Below are 22,521 nucleotides of genomic sequence, written 5' to 3' on the forward strand. Positions count from 1 at the left end.
ACAGGCTGATTGCCTCCATGCCACGCCGCATTGATGCAGTAATCTGTGCAAAAGGATTCCCAACCAAGTACTGAGTGCATTAATGGACATTTTCAAATGTTTGATTTGGTTTTGCTGTTATATATTTTTTTTTTACTTGGTCTGAGGAAATATTCTAATATTTTGAGATAGGATTTTTGGGTTTCTTAAGCTGTACGCCATAATCAGCGATATTAAAACAATAAAAAGGCTTGCGATATTTCAGTTGATTTGTAATGAATCCAGAATGTATGACATTTCATGTTTTTTAATTGCATTACAGAAAATAAAGAACTTTATCACAATATTCTAATTTTCTGAGACAGTCCTGTATATCTAAAAGCAAAGGGCCGTCTTATCACAGTGCAGAGGTAGTCAGGCTGAATTTGTTTGTTTTTCCACCCATTATCTGCATGGGACAGTAGATCCAAACAGCAGGATTACTGAGAACATGTGAGCTGAAAGTGTAACTAGCAGCGTTTGGTCCCCTCGTCACCTGCTAGTTTTTATGGGGTCAACAGGTTTTTGAATGTCTGCGCATGAAGCTGCTGGTAATGCAACGGTGCGTATCCCATGACTGCAGTTAAACATTTTAGAGACTTATCTTCTTATTCAGAGCTGAAGCAGAAACAGTCTTCCGATGGGAGGGCAGGCCCACTTATTTATTTTTCCATGCTTTTTTTTTGTTTTTGTTTTTACATTTATGGGACGCTGTCAAATTCAAGTCATGTTTTTTTTTATTAAACACAAAAAGTTAAGATAGATTTTAGAGGCATGCTATTTTAAAAAAGACACCTCAGATTTAGTGTACTAATGTGCTATCCCCATAAAAGTCTTCACCCTCTCATCCTTTTTAAGGCTTTTGTAAGTAGAACCATGGTCAATACAGTTTAATTTGTTTTTACGAGAATTAAAAAAAAATACTTAAATGTCAAACTTGAAGCATTTTTTTAATAAAGTTACAATTAATTAGCATTTTTTGTGATTATTAATCACAAAATAATTGCATTATTTTGTGATTTTAATTTTTTATTTATTTTTTGTCTATAAGGCTTTAGAGTCGATTAATGGGAAACTTCAAATTTCTATATTCGTGAAGTGATGTTGGACAAGTGGGTCTGACTCAAAGTCACCACTCTAATTCATCCTAGAAATGTTTCATGATTTGAAGCCATGTTGGAGCAGGAAGTGGCCATGTCCAAACTGTTCCCACAAAGTTGGGAGCATGAAGTTAACCAAAGTGTCTTTATTCAATCACAGGATTAAGAGTTAGTTTCATCTAAACCAAGAGACCGAATCCAGCACTTGAAAAACACCCCTATACCACTTTACACTGTTACATCTAACGCTTGGCATCGTACCCTGTGAATAAAGCTCAGAATTAGCTGCTAACCATGGATACGTTTTTGCTTTCTGCACTGGTCTCGAGCTAATCAGGGCGCCACATAAAATTTGGAAATCTGTCTGTTGGCTTTGCAGAAAGTTGGTGACCTGTGCCCGGTGATTGCACTGATTTCATGAGATCTACTCCTTCATCTGTGAGTTAATGTCATTCCCAATCCTTTCCACTTTGGTATAACACCACAAAGAGTTGAGAGGTCTGGGTGCAGGATTTTACACACCTGTGGCAATGGGAGGGAGTGGAGATATGGAACTCAAGGATTTGCCTGGGTGAATCATTACTTTTACTGAGATAGTGTGTGAGGTAAAGTAAATGATTGCATGGATATTCTCTCGCTTTGGAGTGACTTCATTTGACAGTGGTCCAGCTAAAAGACGGCAGCAGCGTCAAAGTTGGTGAAGTAGAAATTACCTGAGCAAATGTGAGATCCAGCCTCTGTTTCACCAGTGTTCCTGCCACATTTACAACATGAAGACAAACAGAGCTTTCAGAGAAGAAACATCACTAAAAAAGTAACCACCACTGCACAGAGACATAATTTCCACCAGGAAGCACGGTGGTGGCAGCGTCATGCAGAATGCAGAAAAATAAAGTCAAATCCTGCAGGATAACGAGAGCAAAAGCTGCACAGAAATGGCTTAAAGACAACAAGGTTGTTTAAATCAAAGCCCAGATGTGAGTCATGTGGAGTATTTGTGGCTGGACTTAAATTGAGATTTTCACACTGGAGCAGAGGCAGAGTCACAGAGCTTGAGCTGTTTCATAAGGAAGAAGTGACGAGTCCAGATATGGCAGCCAGACTGAAACAAACCCACCCTGACTCATTACTCTGGTAACAAGCCAAAAGTATATCTATTAAATACCGACTGTAACGGGGCAAATATTTATGCAATTAAATAATTGTGTAAATATTTCACGATTATTTGATATTCATAATTTAATTAACTGACATTATTTTGTAAAAATCCATCATTACATTGATCTTAAAAAACATTCTGGTCAATTTTTTATGTGAATGTTTGTTCCAAATGAAAAATTATTGACGATGATTTTTATTCTATATTTCTGTACGTTTTTATAGTCAGAAATCCATGATATTCATTCTGTTCTAGAAAAACCCATCTTAAAAAAACATCAACTCTTATATCCATAACTTAATTAAGGATATAAGTAAAAGTACTATTTATAAATGCATATAAAATGTATTTACCTTCCTGCATGAAAGTAAAATCCATTTTTGTAACTGCAGAGAGTTTTTGAAGTGATTTCTGGCTACAATTAACTGATTTGTGCTTTCAATAAAAGTATATATAAAAAAAAATATCGGACTCTTCTAGTTCAAAGGTCAGTACTGGCAGCCCTTTGTATGACACAGTACTAATGTAGTAGCTCTCAGTTTCAAACAGGTTGGTGATCCCTGCTCTAAATAAATGAGCAGAACAAAAACACAGTCCTCACATGGTGTATGAGGACAACAAATTGCATCATAGGCAGCCAGATAAGAACTTGTGTCATAGTCTTTACATAGGAATCTGTTTTACGAGCGTAATTCTAACAGCGATTGGTACAAACAGGGAAATGTTCAAGGTAAAAATCAGCTCAGTAAACATCACATGACTGGAAGTGTGATCAGCTTTCTGCGGAGTGACTTTCAGGACCCCTGACGGTGGGTTCTTTAAGTTCTTGGAAGTTGTAATATCTCTGCTCTGGTATGGAAAAATCAGCTGTTGCTGTTGTTTTGATCCTCAGGTGTTCGGTTATGGCTTTCGTTCGTTTTGGTTTTCTCACCATTTCCTTGTTGTTATTTATGTCTTTCTGTTCACGCTCATATTCAGGGTTTGTTATTTTTTTAGATGTTTTTTTTTTTAGCTCCTTCCTTTGTGCTTAGGTTTCATATGTATTTCCTTGTGACTTTGCTCCCATCAACTTATCTGCCTTTCTCTCCGCCTCAGCTGCAACTCATTTGCTCTGATTGGCTCATCTGGTGCCTTTGTGGTCTTCCTTCCTCGCCTCAGTAGCCCTTGACTTCAGTCTGTTCACTGCTGCATCCTTCTGTTAGCTTGTCCATTACATGCCATGTCCTCCAGTTCCCAATTACTCTGCCTGTGATCCATGTCTCGATCTCCTGGTGCCACACTCTCGGTACGTTTCGTCTTTTGTTGATTAAAATCCTTCTACTCAAAATGGTGCTTCTGAACCCCTGTCCACACTTTGGTCCATCAAACAACCAACATAACCTGACAGAAATACCTCCCAAGGTTTAAATTGTGATTTGGAAATCCAAGTTATGTCCAATCAGAGTTTGACTGCATGCAAGTGAGGTACCGATTGCTTCAGGCGTGCAGGGCGAGGGACACATCTAAAAGTTGCAGGACACTGGCTCTCGAGGATTTAAATTTGAGACCACTGCTCTAGAGGATTGGCATCATGATGCTATCATGGCAATTTGGACAACATTTTCTGAGAATTTTTTCCAACAACTCTTTGCACAAAGAATGAAGGCGGTTTTGAAGGTAAGAGCAGGTCCAATCCTGTTCTAGCAAGGATATTTCAATAAGCAGCAATAAAGCCATAATCTCTCTTCAAGTATAAAACTTATATATAAAAATGTAGACAAATCCCAGACTTCTGAATTAACGGCCTTTGGATGGGTGAACACCAAGGACTTGCTGACAAGTGGAAAAGTAGTTTGCCAAAAAAAAAAAAAACAGTTCTTAATCTCACCAAGATGCTGTGGAGTGACTTGAAATGGGCTTCCCATGTTACTATTGGGGTTAGGATCTCCTAACTTTTCCTTTCATAATACACAGTTTGTTTAATAAGGAAAAATCATTAACTTTACTTTATTTATCCATCCATTGTCTTCAGCTTGTCTGAGATTTGGTCTCAGGGGCAACAGTCCAAAGAGGGAATCCCAGACATTTCTCCCCAGGGACATCCTCCAGCTCCCCCCAAGTGTTCCCAGGCCAGATGGGATATATGGTTCCTCCAGCAATTCTGGGCCTTCCTCGGGGTCTCAATCCCTGTGGGGGGTACCTGGAAACTCCCCAAAGGGAGTTGCCCAGGGGGCATCCTGCTCAATGGCCCAAACCACCTCAGCTGCTCCTTTCGATACAGAGAAGCAGGGGCTCTGCTTTGAGCTCCCCCAGGTTAACATAACTCCTCAGCCTATCTGTAAGGCTGAGCTCGGCCTCCTACCAGAGGAAGCTTATTTTGACTGATTTTATCTGGATCTCGTTCTTTCAGTCATGATCGGACTGGTAAAAAGAGAGCTTTGTTCTTTAGCTCAGCCCTTTCTTCACCACAACAGAATGGGGCAGCGCCAACGTTTGTGCAGGAGAAGCCCCGGTCTGTCCGTCCATCTCTCATTCCATCCTACCATCACTCGAGAATAAGACATAATATACTTAAAGTAGCAATAAGCAAATTTTCATTATTTTAGATAGAAAGAAGTCAAAAATAGTTTTGTGAAGAACTAAAGGTATCTTTTCAGATGGACTTTGGTTAAACATCACACACCATCTCTGTACTGTTCTCCAGTCTCTTGCTTACATAGCTGGGCCACCCGTATGTGAACAGCTGCCACTCAGGGCTCCCCCCCCCCATAAAATAAAAGGCATTTTATGGGGGGGGATGCATTGTAAGGTTATGACTTACTTCTTCACTAGACATGTTCCTCCAAAAGGTGATGCTGTTTTGCTGTTTTTATCCTTTGCAAATATGCACATATGAGCCGATGGGTGAGAAGGGGGAAAGGGGTGCCAAACGCTGGCAGTGAGGTAAAGACAGGCATGACTTGATACACATCTTGTTTTGGTCTACAGACGGTGCTCAAGCTCCACCTAGTGGTGGAAAAATCGCCTATTGCTCCTTTAAACTCCTCCACTTGAGGCAGAGACTGACCACCAACCCACTGTGGAACCCACCATTTTCTGGTCAAGGACTGTGGCTTCAGACCTTACAGGTGCTGACTCTCATCACAGCTACTTCACACTCAGCAGCGAACCTGTACACACTGGAGGTCATGACCCAAAGAAGCCAACAGAACAACATCATCTAGAAAAAGCAAAGTTGTGATCCTGAGATTCCCAAACCAGACACGCCGCTTTTCCATCACCGTGCCTTAAGATCCTGTGCATGAAGACCACAAGCAGGACTGGTGACAAAGGGCATCCCTGACAGACTTGACTTTGTGCAGAGAACACAGCCACAGCTCTTGCTTTGGGCATACAAGAACTGTACCCTTAATAGCCGCCCAGTTACGCCACAGTTCCATAGCACCATCCAGGGGTCCAAGGGGACCCGGTCGTAAGTCTCCTCCAGATCCACTAAACACATGTAGACCAGAGAAGCACGGTCCCATGACCTCCTCAGCAGTTCCACAAGGGTAAAGATCTGGTCCACCGTTCCTTGGCCAGGACGAAAGACGCATTGTTCTCCTTGGATCCAAAGTTCAGCATACAGTCGGAGCCTGGGACACACTTTGGCCCCCTTCCTTAAATATTGGTAGCACCGTCCCGGTCTGCCACTCCAGCGGTGTTGTCCTGGTCCTCCATGCTACACTGAAGAGGCTTGTGAACCGTCAATAACATTTCCAGAACCTTCAGTAAATCAGACTGAATCCAATCCAAGTTTGTGCCCCGCCACCAGGGAGCTTTTTATCTACTTCAGCGACCTCCGTCACACTGATTGAATCACATCCTCCCAATTCTTAAGGCTCTGCCTCCTCCACGGAGGACACGGTGACCGGATTGAGGAGATGCAAACAATGCCCTCTGTCCGGGTCTGCAGTTCCCCTCCCCTCCTGGAGGTGTGAACTGAAGATCAGATTTCTGTTTACGATGTGCAATTATTTGACTTTCTGATTTTTCCAGAAATAAAAACACATCAGTGTATGAAAATATATTTAGAAATCGCTGAATCATTTAATGGGCGTTCATAATTTTTTTTCTGTCATTACAGTATAATAGCGAGTCAGTTTTATAGCTCGTTACAGGCAGTGCTCACTGAGCTGAGGGTGCTGGCCAAGTGGAAACTCATGGAGACATGGAGTTATGGCGTCGAGTGAAAGGGAAGAGGAAAATGTCAATGAGGTCTGAAGTCTGACTATATTATCCGCTAAAGCGTGATAAGTCAAGTTTTAAGTCGCTTAAAATTAGAACACTCTAGTATTTCACAAGGGAATAAATTCCTGGTTGCGTCCTGTCTGCTCAGGTGTCCCGACTGATCCCTAAAAGGGGAGCCAGACATCGTGTTAGCAACCTCAACCTCTGCCCCAGTCTGAACCGCCTTCCATGCCACTTCTCACATGCGAGTAAGAGCTCCCACAAATCCCAGCTGTGATCAGGCCACCTGCAGGCCTGCAAAATAGGCAACCGGATGTCATGCAGCATACTCATAAGTTAAGACATTACTGAAAGCCCACGCATTAATGAGGCAGCTCATGAGTCACAAAACATGACGCTCCAATGAAGTGAAAGGTGCATTAGCAGTTTTGCTCATACGTTCGTCGAGGAGAGGCTGAAGCTCGGCAGGAAAAGCAATTAACCTGATCACTTTCCCCGTTTTCAAAACCAAGCTGCTCATCATCCAAATCATTTACACACACACACACACACACACACACACACACACACACACACACACACACACACACACACACACACACACACACACACACACACACACACACACACACACACCACATAAAATGCACAAGTCCCCCCTGGCTAGCAGTCTCTCTGGGTCTAACATGCTCAACATGTTGCGCAGGATGCGGTCAGATCATGTTGCGTTATAGTACCATATACGATTGCAGCAGGTGTCAGAGCGACGTGTGTGTGTGTGTGTGTGTGTGTGTGTGTGTGTGTGTGTGTGTGTGTGTGTGTGTGCATGGCCTCATTAACCTATTAAGGAGTCCCAGGGCAAAATATTTGTTCTTCACCAGCTGACCCAGTCAATCTTCTGGGCTGAACTAAACTTTGCATGCTTTGGATTAAAGTAACTGAATGGAAAGGCTCCACATCACAGCATTTATTTTTTTTTTTTTTTTTGCAAAGTAATGATGCACTTGAGAGGCTCAAATATCGAATCAAATTCTCACTTCATTGGTGATTAATCATGTTGCAGCCACTTTTGCACGTAGTATCTTTAGGAGCCTGCAAAGCCTCATGTGTGTCACTCACACTCTTGTTTTTGATCCCTCTTTAGGTAACGTCAGCTTTAGGTAACGTCAGCTTTTGGTAACGTCAGCGACGAGAGAACAGAAGTTTTCAAGGGGCTCAAAGGCCGGTTCCACATCTAGATAGGAATTTGGTTTAAGATGATAATCAGGCATTAGCTTGAAACACTTTCTTCACAAATCCAGATTTGTGAAGTATAATATTAATTTGAAAATGCACAAGGGAACACTAATGAACACGTTGCTAAGCAAGCTGAGTATAAATGTACTGTACATAATTTTAATTAGAGCTCCTTTTCCAGTGATAATTATTCATGTAAACAAACATGTAAAAAAAACTGTCTACAGTAGATATCTAAAAGTATTTTTTTTATGTCTGTGCAAATTCTCAGTTATCCGGGTCATCAACAGCAAACAGGCTTAAATTGGTGGCAACCAGACTTTCATTTAATTCTTTCTGAACAAAAGAACTGAACAAAATATTTTTTTAGCTAGAGTCATACTTTGCAGAGAAATTACAATGAGCGACAGTGGTGACATTGCTAAAATGCCTTTAGAGAAAAATGTTTTCTCTGGCGACATAATTTAAAAATGGGTTCCAGAGTTAAGGATTTGAAAATGGCCTGGTCACCGTTGTAATGTAAAGAGGAAATTTGTTATAGGGAGGGCCTGGCTCATGCACAGTAGAAATGAATGCACATGGGTCTAACATAATGTCTGGCTACAATTAAAAAAACCACAGAAGAACAAAATGTCAACATTAGAGTACTGTTTGTGCTACTCAATGTCAGTGTAAATTCAAAGTTTAATTCAAAGTCATGTTAAGCAACTGTTGTACCTCGTTGTGTGTCCATAGGAATTAAATTTTTTTTCCCATCTCGAGCATTCATTATTTTTGGCAGCTTTTAGGCACAAAGTCTTTGTACACATTGACATGTTGAGTTTTACAGACTATACATAGCACCTACTAGTGCCATGGAGAGGGAACTACATCATTTTCTTGTCTGCCGTTGCCGCATAAACAGAAATTTTAATTAGACCTTTGTTGTGTAAATAGGGCTGGGCGATAAATCAATTTAATCGATTAAGTAAAAATTTACAATTTTTTAAGATTTCCATTCATCCATCCATCCATCCATCTATTTTCCAACACGCTTATCCCTATTGGGCTTCCATGAAGTGAATAGCCTGCAATTATGAATATATGTTTAGGGAAATATATTGTCAAACTATTGTAGAGAGGAAACTTTGTGTACCATAATACAAGGCACCATAATTCACTCATGTACTTATTTTTTTTAAGCTAGAGATTTTATTTTTAAGCCAGAGATTGATGTTTTTCTTTAGATGGAAAGGGAAGTTTTGTCAAAACCTTCGAAAATCTTGAACTGTTCTAAAAGGTTTTGACCAATAGCCTTTTTGCATCTGTCTGCCGGGAAGCTGAAGATGGAGAACATTTCCCGCATCACTTTGAGACAAAGCATGGCGAGTCCATGACCGAGTTTGACGGAAAATTTTAGGGTCACCTGAAGGCAAGATACATCTTCACAGTCTAACAGATTTGGAAGACCTTTAGTGAGGTATGGGTAATCAAATATTGTCTAGATTTAGCGTGCTGACACTTGAGTTTTGTCAAGCGGAACAGGTATAGTATTCAACGCAAGGCTCTAATAAAGATTTGTTAGCCAAGTCTGTGTGTGTTTCCCCATGCGAAATATGTTTGGCATCGCATGGTGTCTTCTTCTTTGTAGATGTTGAAAAAACATGTTGATTCAAAAATATTCCTATTTAGGGATCAGCAAGCAGCAACTGAAGAAGAAGAAGACTCACACATGTAAACACACCTGACTTTTGTTGAAGATCAGGAAAACTCACAAGTTTGCACAAAAAATAAACATGATGGCAGATGGCATAAATAACCACGTACCGACTCCAGCTCCCACCACCCGTGCATGGAAAACGGACCTCTCAGTTTACAGAGATTGTATCTCATAACATATCCAAATAACCCATTAGCTGCTGAGAGGAGATCAAAGGTCACGTCTTCCGTATATCTTACTTTTTTCCCCTCCTTTATAATTAGCCACGGGCACTTTCCACTGCGGCCTATTCAGAACAAAGACGTTTTTCAGGTTTCAGCGTGTGACTGAGAACCTTTTAAACTGAAAAATGAGGTATGAGACAAGTTGTGAAATTAGCTTCTTTGTCTTGGAAGGAGGAGGTTCTGGAGGAGTCCTAATATGAAACACGCACTGAAAGAAAGCATCAACTTTGTTCAGCTAAAGTTGTCTCACTGCTTGCCATAGAAACATTTTAATCATATGAGGTAACAAGAAAGCAAATGCTTTAGACTAAAAACCTCCTATATATATATATATATATATATATATATATATATATATATATATATATATATATATATATATAATTAACTACAGACTTTTTGGGAATGGACTTTGTTTGAGCTATTGATTTAGATGACTAAAAAGGGTTTAAAATTTTGAAAATAGGCGTTGTTCTCATGATGGAAGGTGAACATCTAACCGGATCTAAAGTCTTTTGCAGGCTCTGAATGTCAAGGTTGTGGTGTGACTGGAACAGATAACAGCTCAGGAGGTGATGATAAGTTTTATTAAGGTTTACAGGATGTCAGGGAACCAGGAATAAAACAAAAGGACCAGAACAGGGTAGCTTGATAGATGAAGACGGAGGACTTGACAATGTGAATGAACTTTTATGGAACGGACGATAGACGGAGGAATGAGACACAGGTGAACTGAGTGGCAATTAGGCTGCAGGAGAAAAGGGGACAATGAACTAGCAGGGAACAGGTAAATGGCCAGAATTAAGGGGGGGGGGGGGGGGATCCCAACTCAGCTAAGAAAGAGTGGATATAACAGAAAAATGAATAAGATGTCAACAAACCAGACAGAAACCAAATACGACAGATACCAGAATATATATTGACAAATACTGAAACGAAGCCAAACCAGTAACTGAATTAAGGATCTCAGGTAAGTAAGTAAGTAAAATTTATTTATATAGCACTTTTCTCAGATAAAAATCACAAAGTGCTTCACAGTAAAATACAAATACAAAAAAACAGTATAAAGCAATACTTAAACAGCATTATAAAACAAAATGGAAAACATACAAACGAAACCATAAAAACCACATGTCTAATTAAAAGCCTGCTTGAATAGCGGCGCCTTTAGTTGCTTTTTAAAAGAAGCAACAGAGTTCAAACAAACGTAAAGAAAGAGGCAAAACATTCCACAGCCTCGGAGCCACTGCCTGGAATGAGCGATCCCCTCTAGTTTTAAAATAAGTGCGTGGGACCACTAACAATGATTGGCCCGATGACCTCAAACTATGGAGCTGTATCAGCTCAGAAATGTAGGGAGGAGCTAGACCATGCAGGGCTCTAAAAGTAAGGACAAGAATTTTGAACTGGATTCTATACTGGACCGGTAACCACTGCAAAGCTGCCAATACTGGGGTAATGTGATCTCTTTTGTTTATTTGACTCAAAGGCCTTGCAGCAACGTTTAGACGGTTTAGCTCCTTCTTGCTCAAACATGTAAAAAGACTATTGCAATAGTCCAACCGTGAGGAGATAAAAGCATGAATAATCATTTCCAACTCACCCTTTGACACCAATGGTCTTAATTTGGAGATATTTCTTGGTTGGAAATAGCAGTTTCTAACTAATTGTTTGGAGTGGTTCTCCAAGGACATCGCTGTATCAAACACAACACCAAAGCTCCGGAGGCTCGGCTGAACAGACGAGCCTAAATCAGCGATATATTGCTTTATGTGAGGGATTTTTCATTCAGATGCGATAATTAGTGTCAAACAACACTCAAAGTGAAAACACAAACACACTACAGGAGCCAGCATAAATAATCAACCCCCTAGGGATCCTGACGTTAAAATGTTCCCCTGCCATGATTACCTAAGATTAAACTTTATTCATCACCCCATTAACTCTGACCAGTTCCCTTGTCCCTGCTGAAGAGAAGCATTTCCCACAACATGAGACTGCCACCGCCCTGTTTCACCATGGTGATGCTCCGTTCATGGTGATGTGTAATGTTTTAGGCCATAAGCTTTAATTATGGTCTTGGTCACCCCTGGATGCCCTTTTCAGAAACTTTAAATGGAAAAACCTGTGTGTTTGTTTTATTTCGCCAACAACTGCTCTTTTGCTGCCACTCTTCTATACAAACCAGACGGGTGGAGTCTACAGCTACACTGTAAAAGGACTTATAGAACTTATATAACGCTTTTACAGTCACCCTGACCACTTAAACTAGTGGCTATCCTGTCAGTAGACTCTCGTATCTGATCTCTGCACCTTGTCCGGTTTTACAGTAGCTGTCTTAGCTGCTTACATGATTGATCATCTCCTTGCTTTGCCTGCCAGCTTACATGGAAGACCATTTCTTGATAGGTCTGTAGATGTGTCATAGATTTGGCCATTTTCATTTGATGAGTTGGATAAAAAACATGACTGTCAGGTACACTGGTCTCACTAAATTGCCCGCAGACACCAGTGTGCCTAAACAGTTGTCTTTATGAGTCTTGGTGGCCAGTCCTTTTCCAGTACCCGGTTGTACCTCTTGGTCATTAACTCCTGGAGATATGCACCAGCCCTCCTGTGACCCTGCAAGTATAAGCAGGTCTAGGCAATGGATGGATGAAACAGTGCTCTTTTTGATCTTCAAAGCTTAGGATATTGTTTTTGAAATCTATTTCTGCTTTAAACATCTGGACAACGTTCCCGCTGACCTATCCGCTGTGTTCCTCGGTCTTCCTGGTGCTGTTTTTCACTGATGCTTTCTAACAAAACTATGAGGGCTTCACAGAACAGCTGCATATTTCCTAAGGCTTCACAACCAGAGGAAGATTCGACACCTCATTATTTTACTTGATTATTGCAGTAACGACACTCATAGCTATTAACAGACTCGTTGTCTTTTCCATCATCTCACTTTCTGATCTTCATGGCTCACATTTTTATCACTTGTGGGTATAAAAGATAGTTAAAGTCCCTCCAAAGTGCCAAATATATTACAGGAACACATGGGATACTACAGCCTACCATATGTTGTGTTCTATCAGTAATTTTAAGAATGCAATATTGCAGACACTGAAAATGCAAATAGCCTTATCCCCAAAAAGGACATTTATACGTGCGTATGTAGCATAACACACGCAAAAGGTCAACAGAGGCGTGAAGATTTTAGTACAACTTGTATGTGACAAAACTCTTGCAGCCACCTGTCCATTTTGTCTCAAGCGTTAACTCCGCAAACTGACAAGTGAGCCACGAAGGTTCTGTAATAGCTGGACTTTTGCCACTGCACTAGAAGTCTAAAAACAACATTCCTGCTCAGGAGGAATAATCATGTTTTCCTTTGGAGCTGCTTTTTGACATTTTCATTCTCCAGCCATACCCGTCTGATTTGGAATCTCCCCGCTTTGTACCGTTTGTTATAGCGACCAGCAGAAAGCTCATCAGATTGTCTTTCATCAAATTGAGCGAGTCTCTTGGAGGATGAGACATAAAATAGCGACGCTCTTCATTAAGGAGAGCAGTTACTATCTGTGTGACGGCGACGACTCTGCCTCTGCACCCATGGGAGAGACCATCCCCGATATCTGCGCTCAATAATGGATTTAGGTTGCTATTTATACAGCAGTCCCTCCACACACTTCTATTTTCTCTCTGACTGTCACTTTGCCAGCTCTCATAATAATTATAGCTGTTGGCCATTATGAAGAAGCTGTTACAGGAAAAAGTCAAGGACTGTGCAGAATGCATAGGCTGTTATCGAGGAGAGTGAGGCGTGTAGGTGGTTCTTGCCATGGAGCGGTGTCAAGATGCACACTGAATTTTCTGAGTTAGAGACAGCGAGCGATAAAAGTCTGCGACTTCAGAAGAGAAGGCAGTTAAACTGTGCAGGAAAGATTCCAAAAGATGGATTTCATTCATTGATTTCAGAACTTTTTGGTTCAAGCTCAGAGTGGCTGTTGCAAGAAACGTACAACTAATTAAATATAACACGTTTTATGAATGCTTATTCACTCAGTTAACAACGAACTTGTGTTCCACACTGATGTGAGCAAATCAAACTATTTTGTGAGCCAAAGAGACCCCATTTCTTTCATTTCCAGAGAAAATCTTTACAGGAGATGAGTTGGAGAGATGCTTTATCTGTAGCTTTACCTCAATGGGACGTTTATGCCCAGGTTCAGTCAGCTCTTTTATACAACTACTTTTTTTTGTTTAATCCATCACAAAAAGGCAGCAGAATTATAAAGTTTTCCTTTTAGGTAAATGAAAGATCATGAGACGAAAGGGCATCATGTGAAAACCTGTGTGTTTCCCAACACAATGTATTTGGCCAGATCAATATTTAATGTTAATTTTGAAAATAGTTAAAAATGAAAACGTAAATGAGCTGAAAAAAACACCTTTTTAATTTTTTTCTATAAATTGTAATAAAAATGAAGTTTATGGTGAGGAATAAATAAGGGAACATTTACATTTCTTTCCACTTAAAATGTCTAAAAAATGGCTGCGTTACTTCAGCATTTTGAAGCTGCTTTTCCTGGTTTATAACTCAAAAAAGGGACTTAAAGAGATTTAAATTAGCCTTTCCGTTGTCCACATGTGGCGGACGTTCAAAACATTGATCAACACATCCAGCCTTCCAAGCAAGTTCACCCTGAAAGAAGAGAGCAAGAGGATAGAACAAGTATCCAAACACCTCACAAAGTCAACACGGGACCTACAGGAGGAATTTGTCGTTGTTGTTTTGAAAAAGTGCATGCCTGCAAAATCAGAAAGAGCCTGCACAAGCTTAACTCTGATGGGAGGCTCTTAAAGGAAAACCTTTGGTCTTTGAAAAAAAAAAAACCATGAAGGCCAGACTATAGTTTGTCAGAACCAATGTGGACAAAGACAAGGACTTCTGAAATAATGTTCTTTATACATCATTGTCATAACTTTAACAGCCAAACAAACAAATGAATACGGAAAAGAAAATAAAATCAATTAAAACAACCACAAATGTGCAAAAAGACTAAAACGCCAGTGGTTCCACATCCTGGACTTATACTTGACTGAACTTGGTGCAGTACTCGGCAACGCTAAGATGATGTCATTTGTAGAAGTAGCTAATCTACACATGCAGCTGTACATAAGGTTATGTAATACAGCATAAAAAGTGGAAATACCCACACTAACAAATAGCTGACTTGCACTACTGCATCTTGGTGGCCTAAGCAGCATCCTCAATGCACCATATGCCACTTCCATTATATTTCCACTAGGAAGTTTCTGCATACTGCTTTGCTTAAAACATCTCCACACGTGTGCAGTATACAAAGGGGTACGATACGCTTTAAAAAGCGCCACTGTCACTGAGACAGAACACATCCTAAACTTGAGTATAAGGATATCAACTTGGGCATGCATCAAACGACATTAAGTCTAAGATGAGTCTAAAACTGAATTATTTGGACACTGGAACAGAGGCATTTTTGCCACAAACCTACAGCAGGTTCTGATACAGCATTCTGGGGAAACAACCTCACACTGATGAAGGGTAGAGGCAGAGGTGTCATGGTTTGGGGTCACTATGCTGAAGCGGGGCCTGTCCAGGTCACCATCGAATTAAACACAATGAATTCTGCCATGTCTCAGAGGGTCCTTGAGGAAAATGAGGGACCTATCTCTAAAAAAATCAAAACTGTAGCACAACTGGAACCTATATATAACATGACATTCTGACCCAAAACTTAGTGGTAGATCCACCGGGGACTGACTGAAAACTAAGAAATTGAACGTTTGGGCTGAGGCAAGCCCTGCTCTTTATCCTTTTGATATGTTGTGGGCGGAATCTGCATGAAATAAACCCCTAAAAACATATCCCAACTGAAAACGAGGAGTGATATTTGTGTCAACGACGTCTTCAACGTGCTGCTGTGCAAGGTGAACGTTGACGGCACGCAGCGCCCTCTGCTGGTGGGAAGTAGAAACTACAGGAGCGTGCTGCCTGACATCCGGCTCTTTTTTCAATAAAGTTTGCTTTGTTTACTTTCTGGTTCAAACATGGCCGCCTTAGCAACCGCTCGACGCGATGATAAGCCGTCTACGGTACATTTTAAAGAGCTATTTGTCTTGTTTTATTTAAAAAAAAATTGACTCTATTGGTTAATAGACAACGGCAAACAGGCTAACCCGAATAGATAGCGCTTGTTAGAGCTAAAAAAAATCTTTAGGGAAGACGGGGACAGTACCGATATGTTAAGGCAGTCTTTAAAAAAATAATTTGAGCCATTGTCATTATTTTAATAAAATATTTTGGCTTAGTTGCACAGCTTTTCGGATACTGACTTAAAAGCAACCTGTGAGAATAAGTTCATATCTGTCCGACAATGGATGCGATGGCCTGTGTCGGTCATGTCGTTTTGTTTGTGAGCCACAGTGCGAAGAAGAGCGATGCTCCATTTCTCAGACACTTCGTTGAGCCGCTTTCTACGTTCCTGTTTATAGTGCTGTGGGTTTGTGTTTCAGGGGGGAGAAGAGTCCTGTGTCCACCAGGCTGCTACGGTCATAAATGGAAGAAGAGAGGAGGACAGGCTGGACAGGCGGAAAGTTGTCCACTTCCTGCGGGAAGCAGAGAAGAACAAGAGGCAGTGAGCGAAGACTTATTATTATTATTATTATTATTATTATTATTATTATTATTATTATTATTATTATTATTATTATTATTCAAATAAATCAAGCTGTAGCCCACCAGGCAAGCGAATCAGTCTTTTAAAAAGCAACTAAGTAGTTAATTGTCCCATCAGGCTTTTGATTTGTTGTGGCTGAATTTTATAATCGAATTTAATGTTCTGTATGACTGTCTTTAAATGTTTTTAAATGTTTTTTATTATTATTATTGTTATTATTATTATTATTATTATTATTATTATTATTATTATTATTATTATTATTATATTATCTGGGTAAATACAATAAAAAGCTGACCTTGTTTCAAACACTTACTGGTAACAGAATGGTCTGTGCAAAGGAAGCCTACAGATTTAGGTTAACATTTTGTAGAATAAAAAAATACTTCTTATGCTTCACCGCAGGGCAATGGCAGATACCTGAGAATTGGACCATAATTTTACATTGAATTTAACAAGAAAATTCTTAATCTCTGCCTTTATAATTTAAAGCAGTGACTTAAAAAGGAGCTATTTTCCTTTTGCATGACACAGGATTGAAAAACTGGAGAAAGAGAGGACCCTGATCGCTCTGTGCAGAAAGAACAACTGGACAGATGTGACTGAGGAACTAGAGGAATGTGAAAAAGTACACAGGAAAGAAAGAACTGCTCAAAGTAAGTCACATATAGCTGCTTTTTTTTTTACGTTAATAAGCCTCTGTTTTTCAGTAGGATGTCCAGTCAAGGTAAAAAAAACAAAAATTTGCTGTAGTTTTTTTTGTTTTTTGTTTAGGTTTAAGATTTCAGGAAAAAATAATTGTCTTCTTGTAATAGAAAGGACTTGAAACGACCGATGCAACCTATTTTTTTCTTTTCTTTCAAAAACAAAGTTAAAATTAAAAAAAATCCTTGTGTGTAAAACTACAGTTATTGAATATAAACTTAAGCAGCACTGTTATAAAATTACTGTTTTCTGAAGGACCTTATTTTCTCACAGTAGACAAACCTGGGCCTTTAATCCTTGTTTTGTGAACGACTCTCTTCGTGTCCAACCATAACGTTTCCATCTGGTTGCTGTCTGAACTTTAACCAAGCTTTTGCAACACACAACTGTGTTTTAGTCAAGCCTCAACCAGGGCTTCAAATCTGTCAATGTTTTACTCTTGCTAACAGGTGATTTTTAACAAATAATTTTTTTTGATTGCATTCTGCTTCTAAAACATGTTTTGTGTTGAAGGTTTTAAAATCATAACTTTATGGTTACTTTATCCACAGTCCGCTCTTTCATCATGGTAAAGTGTATATGTTTGGAAGTAGATGGCTAAAAGCGGTCATCAATGATGTTACGAGGTAACCTGTGCATAAAAGCAATGAACTCACAGGCTACAGTCAAAACACACCAACTTAAAATAAAGTTATATTTAACTTGCTTAATTTATTATGTTGCATAAAAAAAGGTATTACCTAAATTAGAAATAGAAGTTATAATTTTCTGTTATTTGTGTAGGGCTGTAATTTTAATCCTGATGGTGTTGAATTTTCTCAAACTTGCAGAAACCCGGTAAAGAGGCCGCACTGTTTCAACAGGTTGTAGCATGAACTCAAACATAACGTTCTGCCTTTTGTTCAGAGGTGAACCTTCAGAAGCAGCTGGCGAAGATCCGTAACGGTGTGAGGACATTTCAGAGACATCTAACTGATGTAAAGCCGACTCCTGAATGTAATTTATTTTTATTTGTTTATGTTTAAAAAAACTACAGCTAGGTCGGTGTTGTCACTAGTTTGAGAAACTCTAAGCAAAGGAAGTATTTGTCATTATTAAAACCAATCTTTGTACTGCTTTCTGAGTTATAAAATATTATATCAATGAAATAAGAAGTATGACTAAGTTGACAACTAGAGTCCCCTGGGACAGAGTTCTTTTTTAAAATCATGTTTCTGCAATTCTGCTTGTATTTCTAGTGATTGAAAGACTCAAAGAAATAATGTCAGAGGTGGAAGTGTCAATAAATGCTCTAAAGGAGGAGCAGCGTTTACGGTAAAAAGCTCTACTAAAAATGGATCTTTTGACTAATTTAGCCTGGAAAACGGGTGGACAAACTTTTATTGGTGCTCTTATGTAACTGCATACTTTACACTTTTAGGTAAAATAGTGTAAAAGCCAGAATATTCAGAAGCGTGTTTAAGTACATGGAAGAATGTTTGGAATTAGAGGATAAATAAAAACTTAGAAACACGGAATAGTGTGTACGTTTTATTGGGAAGATTCCCTGTAGGGAATTAAAGACAGTATAAAGAATCAACCTTTGTGTTTCTTTGTTCCTCTCAGCTTTGAGGAATATTTAAAGGAGGAGTGGACGTGCAGGCAGGAGGTTATTGCTTATGAGAAGAAGATTGAAAACTGGAGTCTTCATGTTAAATCAAACCCCAAATTACCCGCAGCATCTACGCTCAAGGTTTGGTGACCTTCATTTTACACCATTCAAGATTTTTCTTTGATGTGTATCACTCACTTTTATAAGGAAAGGAGGATGAAGGTCTGTTTTTCTGGTTTCTTTAAGGCCAAGCCCCCCAACAGAGACCTCCCTGCAGAGGTCAAAGCTTTGGAGGATTTCCTGCAGAAGACAGGCGGTCCTCATGGAGGCTGGGACCAGTTTGATCATCAAACGTTCTTAAAAGTAAGGAATGCAAAGTTGTTGTTTTGTTAATCGCTGATTTATTCTACCTTCTTGAGCTGGTACATTGTTCGCTTTTCTTTTAGACAACTGTAGTTGCAGCAGTTTTTTCTGAAATAACAGGTCTGGGTGAAGCACGGTGGGCGCTCATCGTACGGGAAAGAGGCCAAGCTGTACCTGCCGGGTAAAACACAGGAGGAGATCCAGCAACACGAGGACTGGCACCAGGAGCTGCTTCACCTGCAGGACAAGAAGAGAGAGGTAGAGAGCCGTGGCGACGCATTCATGACTTTAGAGGAAGGAAAAGCTGACAAAAAGCCGTTCATACTTCAGGTTCATCCTCCAAATGGGCAGTGCCTTGGAAAAGAATTCAGGAAGAATGTCAGAAAATCTGAAAAGTGTGAAGTGCATTTATGTTCAGGCCTCTCTGAATCAGCACTGTGTGGAACCGCCCCTTTTTTTTCTGCAATAACAGCTACAAGCCTTTTCGGCTCTGACTGAAGTTTTTGTCCATTCACCTTTCCAAAATACGTCAAGCCCATTCAGATTGGATGGACAAGGTCCATTCTAACACATGAATATGCTTTGATCTAAACTATGACATTATGGCTGTGGCTGTAAGGGTTTAGGGTTGTCTTGGTGGAAAGTGAACTACTGTCCCAGTCTTATTCCTAACCCTTAACCTTATGAACTCTTTAAAAATGCAGTTAAAAACATTCCAGTTTAAACAGGCTCTTTTAAACTGTGTATTTATTGTGATCTATTTTATCCTTTATCTGCACTTAATTTTAAAGGAGCAATAAGTAAGATAGTTACTGTAAATTCAACCTAAATCATTCTCATCTGTCACCTGGGATGGAATTAACATTCCCTATAAACAATCGCGCCTCTCCATCAACAACGTCTTAGTCACGTTTTTCTCCTTTCAGACCTATTGTTATGGTCCAGAACTACTTCGGTTCAGAGTGTAGCCCGTGTTTACTTCCTGGTTCCTGAGCCAATCATATGAGAGTTCCTATAGGGTTCCCGAATCAGAGCGCAGCATCTGGTATTTTATTTTGGCAAAAGAGCAGCAGCCTGCAAACATGGAAGCCAGTAAGAGAAGCGGACCAGAAATGGAGCAGAGTACAGCAGCACATGCCTGTCCTTTAGGAGTAAAAATAAAATGCAACAACGGACCATTGAGTTGAATAGCGAGTCTCCGTGAAAGGCATTGTGTATGTGTTGTTCAGATTTTAACCACTAAGTGTCATTATTACTTATTGTTCCTTTAATAGTTGTGTTCTTGGTTTTCTGTACAGCACTTTATAATGGTTCTGTCTGTGAAAGGTGCGTAACAAATAAACTGCACTTACTGTAAACTGGCGTAGAGTGAATCCATTTTTAATAGACGTGTGTGAAGTGTTGGATTTGATTTCAACAGTCCTCTGTTTTTCAGGGCATATGTATTGTCCATGAACCATCGCCTTACAGTAATTTGGTTCATCTGTGCTGCGCAGTTTAACTAGCTTTCCTCCATCGCATCCAGGCTATTCGACGTTGGAAAACCAGTAAAGATCAAGAACGGCAGACGAGGATCCAAAGTCAGGAGGAAATGGAAGAGGCACAAAACAGAGGGAGGAAGGTCAGGAGCCTGGCTGAGCAGCAGCAGTGAGTTAAAAAAAAAAAAGCTGAATCAGAAACGTTTAAAACTCATGTTTGAATGAAGATATTTAATTCCAGGCCTCTGTTATTTCCATCTACACACTGCATTTTCTTCAGCGTGTTGCACCCTGTTTACCTTTTAGGACTGAGGAGGAGAGAATGGAGGTGGCACGGCGCCTGGAGGAGTGGAAGAAAGAGAAGAAAAGAAGAGAGGAAGAAGAAGAAGAGCAGAAAGTGGCTGAGGAGATTCAGAGGAGGAGACAGGAAAAGGTGCTTCGTGTACACATTTTGCCATAGCTCTGAATAGTTTTCCTCACTGCAGCACCGCTGGTCATAATCAATATCACATAACATGAAGATCTCAGCAGATTCCTATCTTTAATGAAGCGATCTCTGTTGATCAGGAGGAGCGCCGCCGACAGCTGGAGGTAAAGATGGCCCTTGAGGAGCATCTGCGATTGAGGCGAGAGAAAGAGGAGGAGCAGGAGAGGAGAAAAAGAGAGAAGGAACAGAGAGAAAGGGAGGAGAAGCAAAGGGAGGCAACTAAAGTCATCAAAAGCTTCAGTGAAAGGGTAACAAGTTCTAAAATGGTGGAAATGCATGAAAACCAAAAAATAACGTGTAAGTTTGAGCTCTCAGGTGCATTAAATTACATGTGACGATCAGCTTTTAGACATTAAACAGCTGTGTTCTCTGAGTTCAGTGAGAAGACGGTATGATATATTTACTTTATCGGTCATGCTTTGACTGCACCTTTGCAGGATCTTCACAAGGTGGAGGCAAAGCTTCACGAGAGACAGCTGAGGGAAAGAGAGGAAGAGGAAAGGCAGAAGAGAATCACCGCTAAACTAAAGGAGAAGGTATGACCAGCCTGAGAGATTTCAGTCACTGGTCCCGCAGAAATAATTTGGTTTTCTTTTTCAGATAGATGGTCAGGTAAACCGAGACCCCTCCAGGTTGATTCGCCCCACTAAGGGATGGGAAGAAAGGATGAAACACGTTGGACCTTCAGGGGAAGGACCCATGCTGCAGATGTTTCACAGGTCTGACCCTGTAGCTGTGTTTTCTGTAAGTTCTGGTAAATAATATTTATGTAATCATATATTTGCCTTGCTTTGTTCCAGAGCCATCCCCACTTGGAGACAAGGGCTGTGATGTCGCCATATTGCCGAGTCCTGCAGTTCAGAGTCCAGAGCCTCAAAGGATTGAAACTTTTATGTTGTGTCATTGCGTTTTACATTATTACAGCAATAAATTTCTAAATAAGCCTTGATATACTGCACTGAGATTAGGAGCAAATAGAAATAAAAGAGCACCACAGCTTAACCAGTTTTTGAACAGTAGGAAATCTACAAAAGATTGACAGAGATGCAAAGGAAAGGTTCTACAATGAGGCAGACAAAGCTTTCTTGGGGGCTTATATCTGCTAACAATTCAATGGTAAAAAAAATAAATGGTCAAAGTTCAAACCTAAGTCTAATCAGAAATCTGTGGCAAGACTTGACAACTGAACTGATTGCAAGAAATGCTCACCTTTCAACATATTAGTTTTGGTTAATAATAATGGACAATCCTTTTAAAGTCTCTAGGCGCAAAGTTGGTGGAGAGACACCCCAGACTTTATTATTTAGTCATTTATGTTAAAGCATAATTGGATTTGTACCATAAACAATAATTTTTCTATTAACTGAACTGACATTAACATTGGTCTGATGTTGTATCTTAACATTAAATAACAAAAATAAAGGCTTGGAAACACCAGTCTGTGTGTAATCAATCTATATAATGTGTATATATTTATATTGTGTGTGTCTATATAATGTGTATATATTTATATTGTGTGTGTCTATATATATATATATATATATA

At 39.9% G+C, this 22,521-nt stretch overlaps 1 protein-coding gene across 2 annotated transcripts; it reads left to right on the forward strand.

Moving 5' to 3' along the window:
- Nucleotides 1–352: 352 nt before the first annotated feature.
- On the forward strand, nt 353–22,413 carry LOC105921424 (coiled-coil domain-containing protein 112). 2 transcript variants are annotated; one of them, XM_036143845.1, is made up of 15 exons: nt 353–580; nt 1,498–1,556; nt 16,189–16,310; nt 16,887–17,008; nt 17,964–18,053; nt 18,296–18,371; nt 18,663–18,789; nt 18,895–19,011; nt 19,132–19,269; nt 20,537–20,658; nt 20,796–20,922; nt 21,057–21,224; nt 21,414–21,512; nt 21,577–21,695; nt 21,777–22,413. In XM_036143845.1, exons 2-15 carry the CDS (start codon nt 1,536–1,538, stop codon nt 21,805–21,807), a joined length of 1,479 nt encoding a protein of 492 aa, XP_035999738.1. In that variant the 5' UTR covers nt 353–580; nt 1,498–1,535; the 3' UTR covers nt 21,808–22,413. The 2 variants fall into 2 exon arrangements, with proteins under 2 accessions (XP_035999738.1, XP_035999737.1); XM_036143844.1 differs by lacking the exons at nt 353–580; nt 1,498–1,556 and adding an exon at nt 15,639–15,768.
- The last annotated feature ends 108 nt before the right edge of the window (nt 22,414–22,521 follow it).

This window comes from Fundulus heteroclitus, chromosome 12, assembly GCF_011125445.2.
Source record: "Fundulus heteroclitus isolate FHET01 chromosome 12, MU-UCD_Fhet_4.1, whole genome shotgun sequence".
Lineage (NCBI taxonomy): Eukaryota > Metazoa > Chordata > Actinopteri > Cyprinodontiformes > Fundulidae > Fundulus > Fundulus heteroclitus.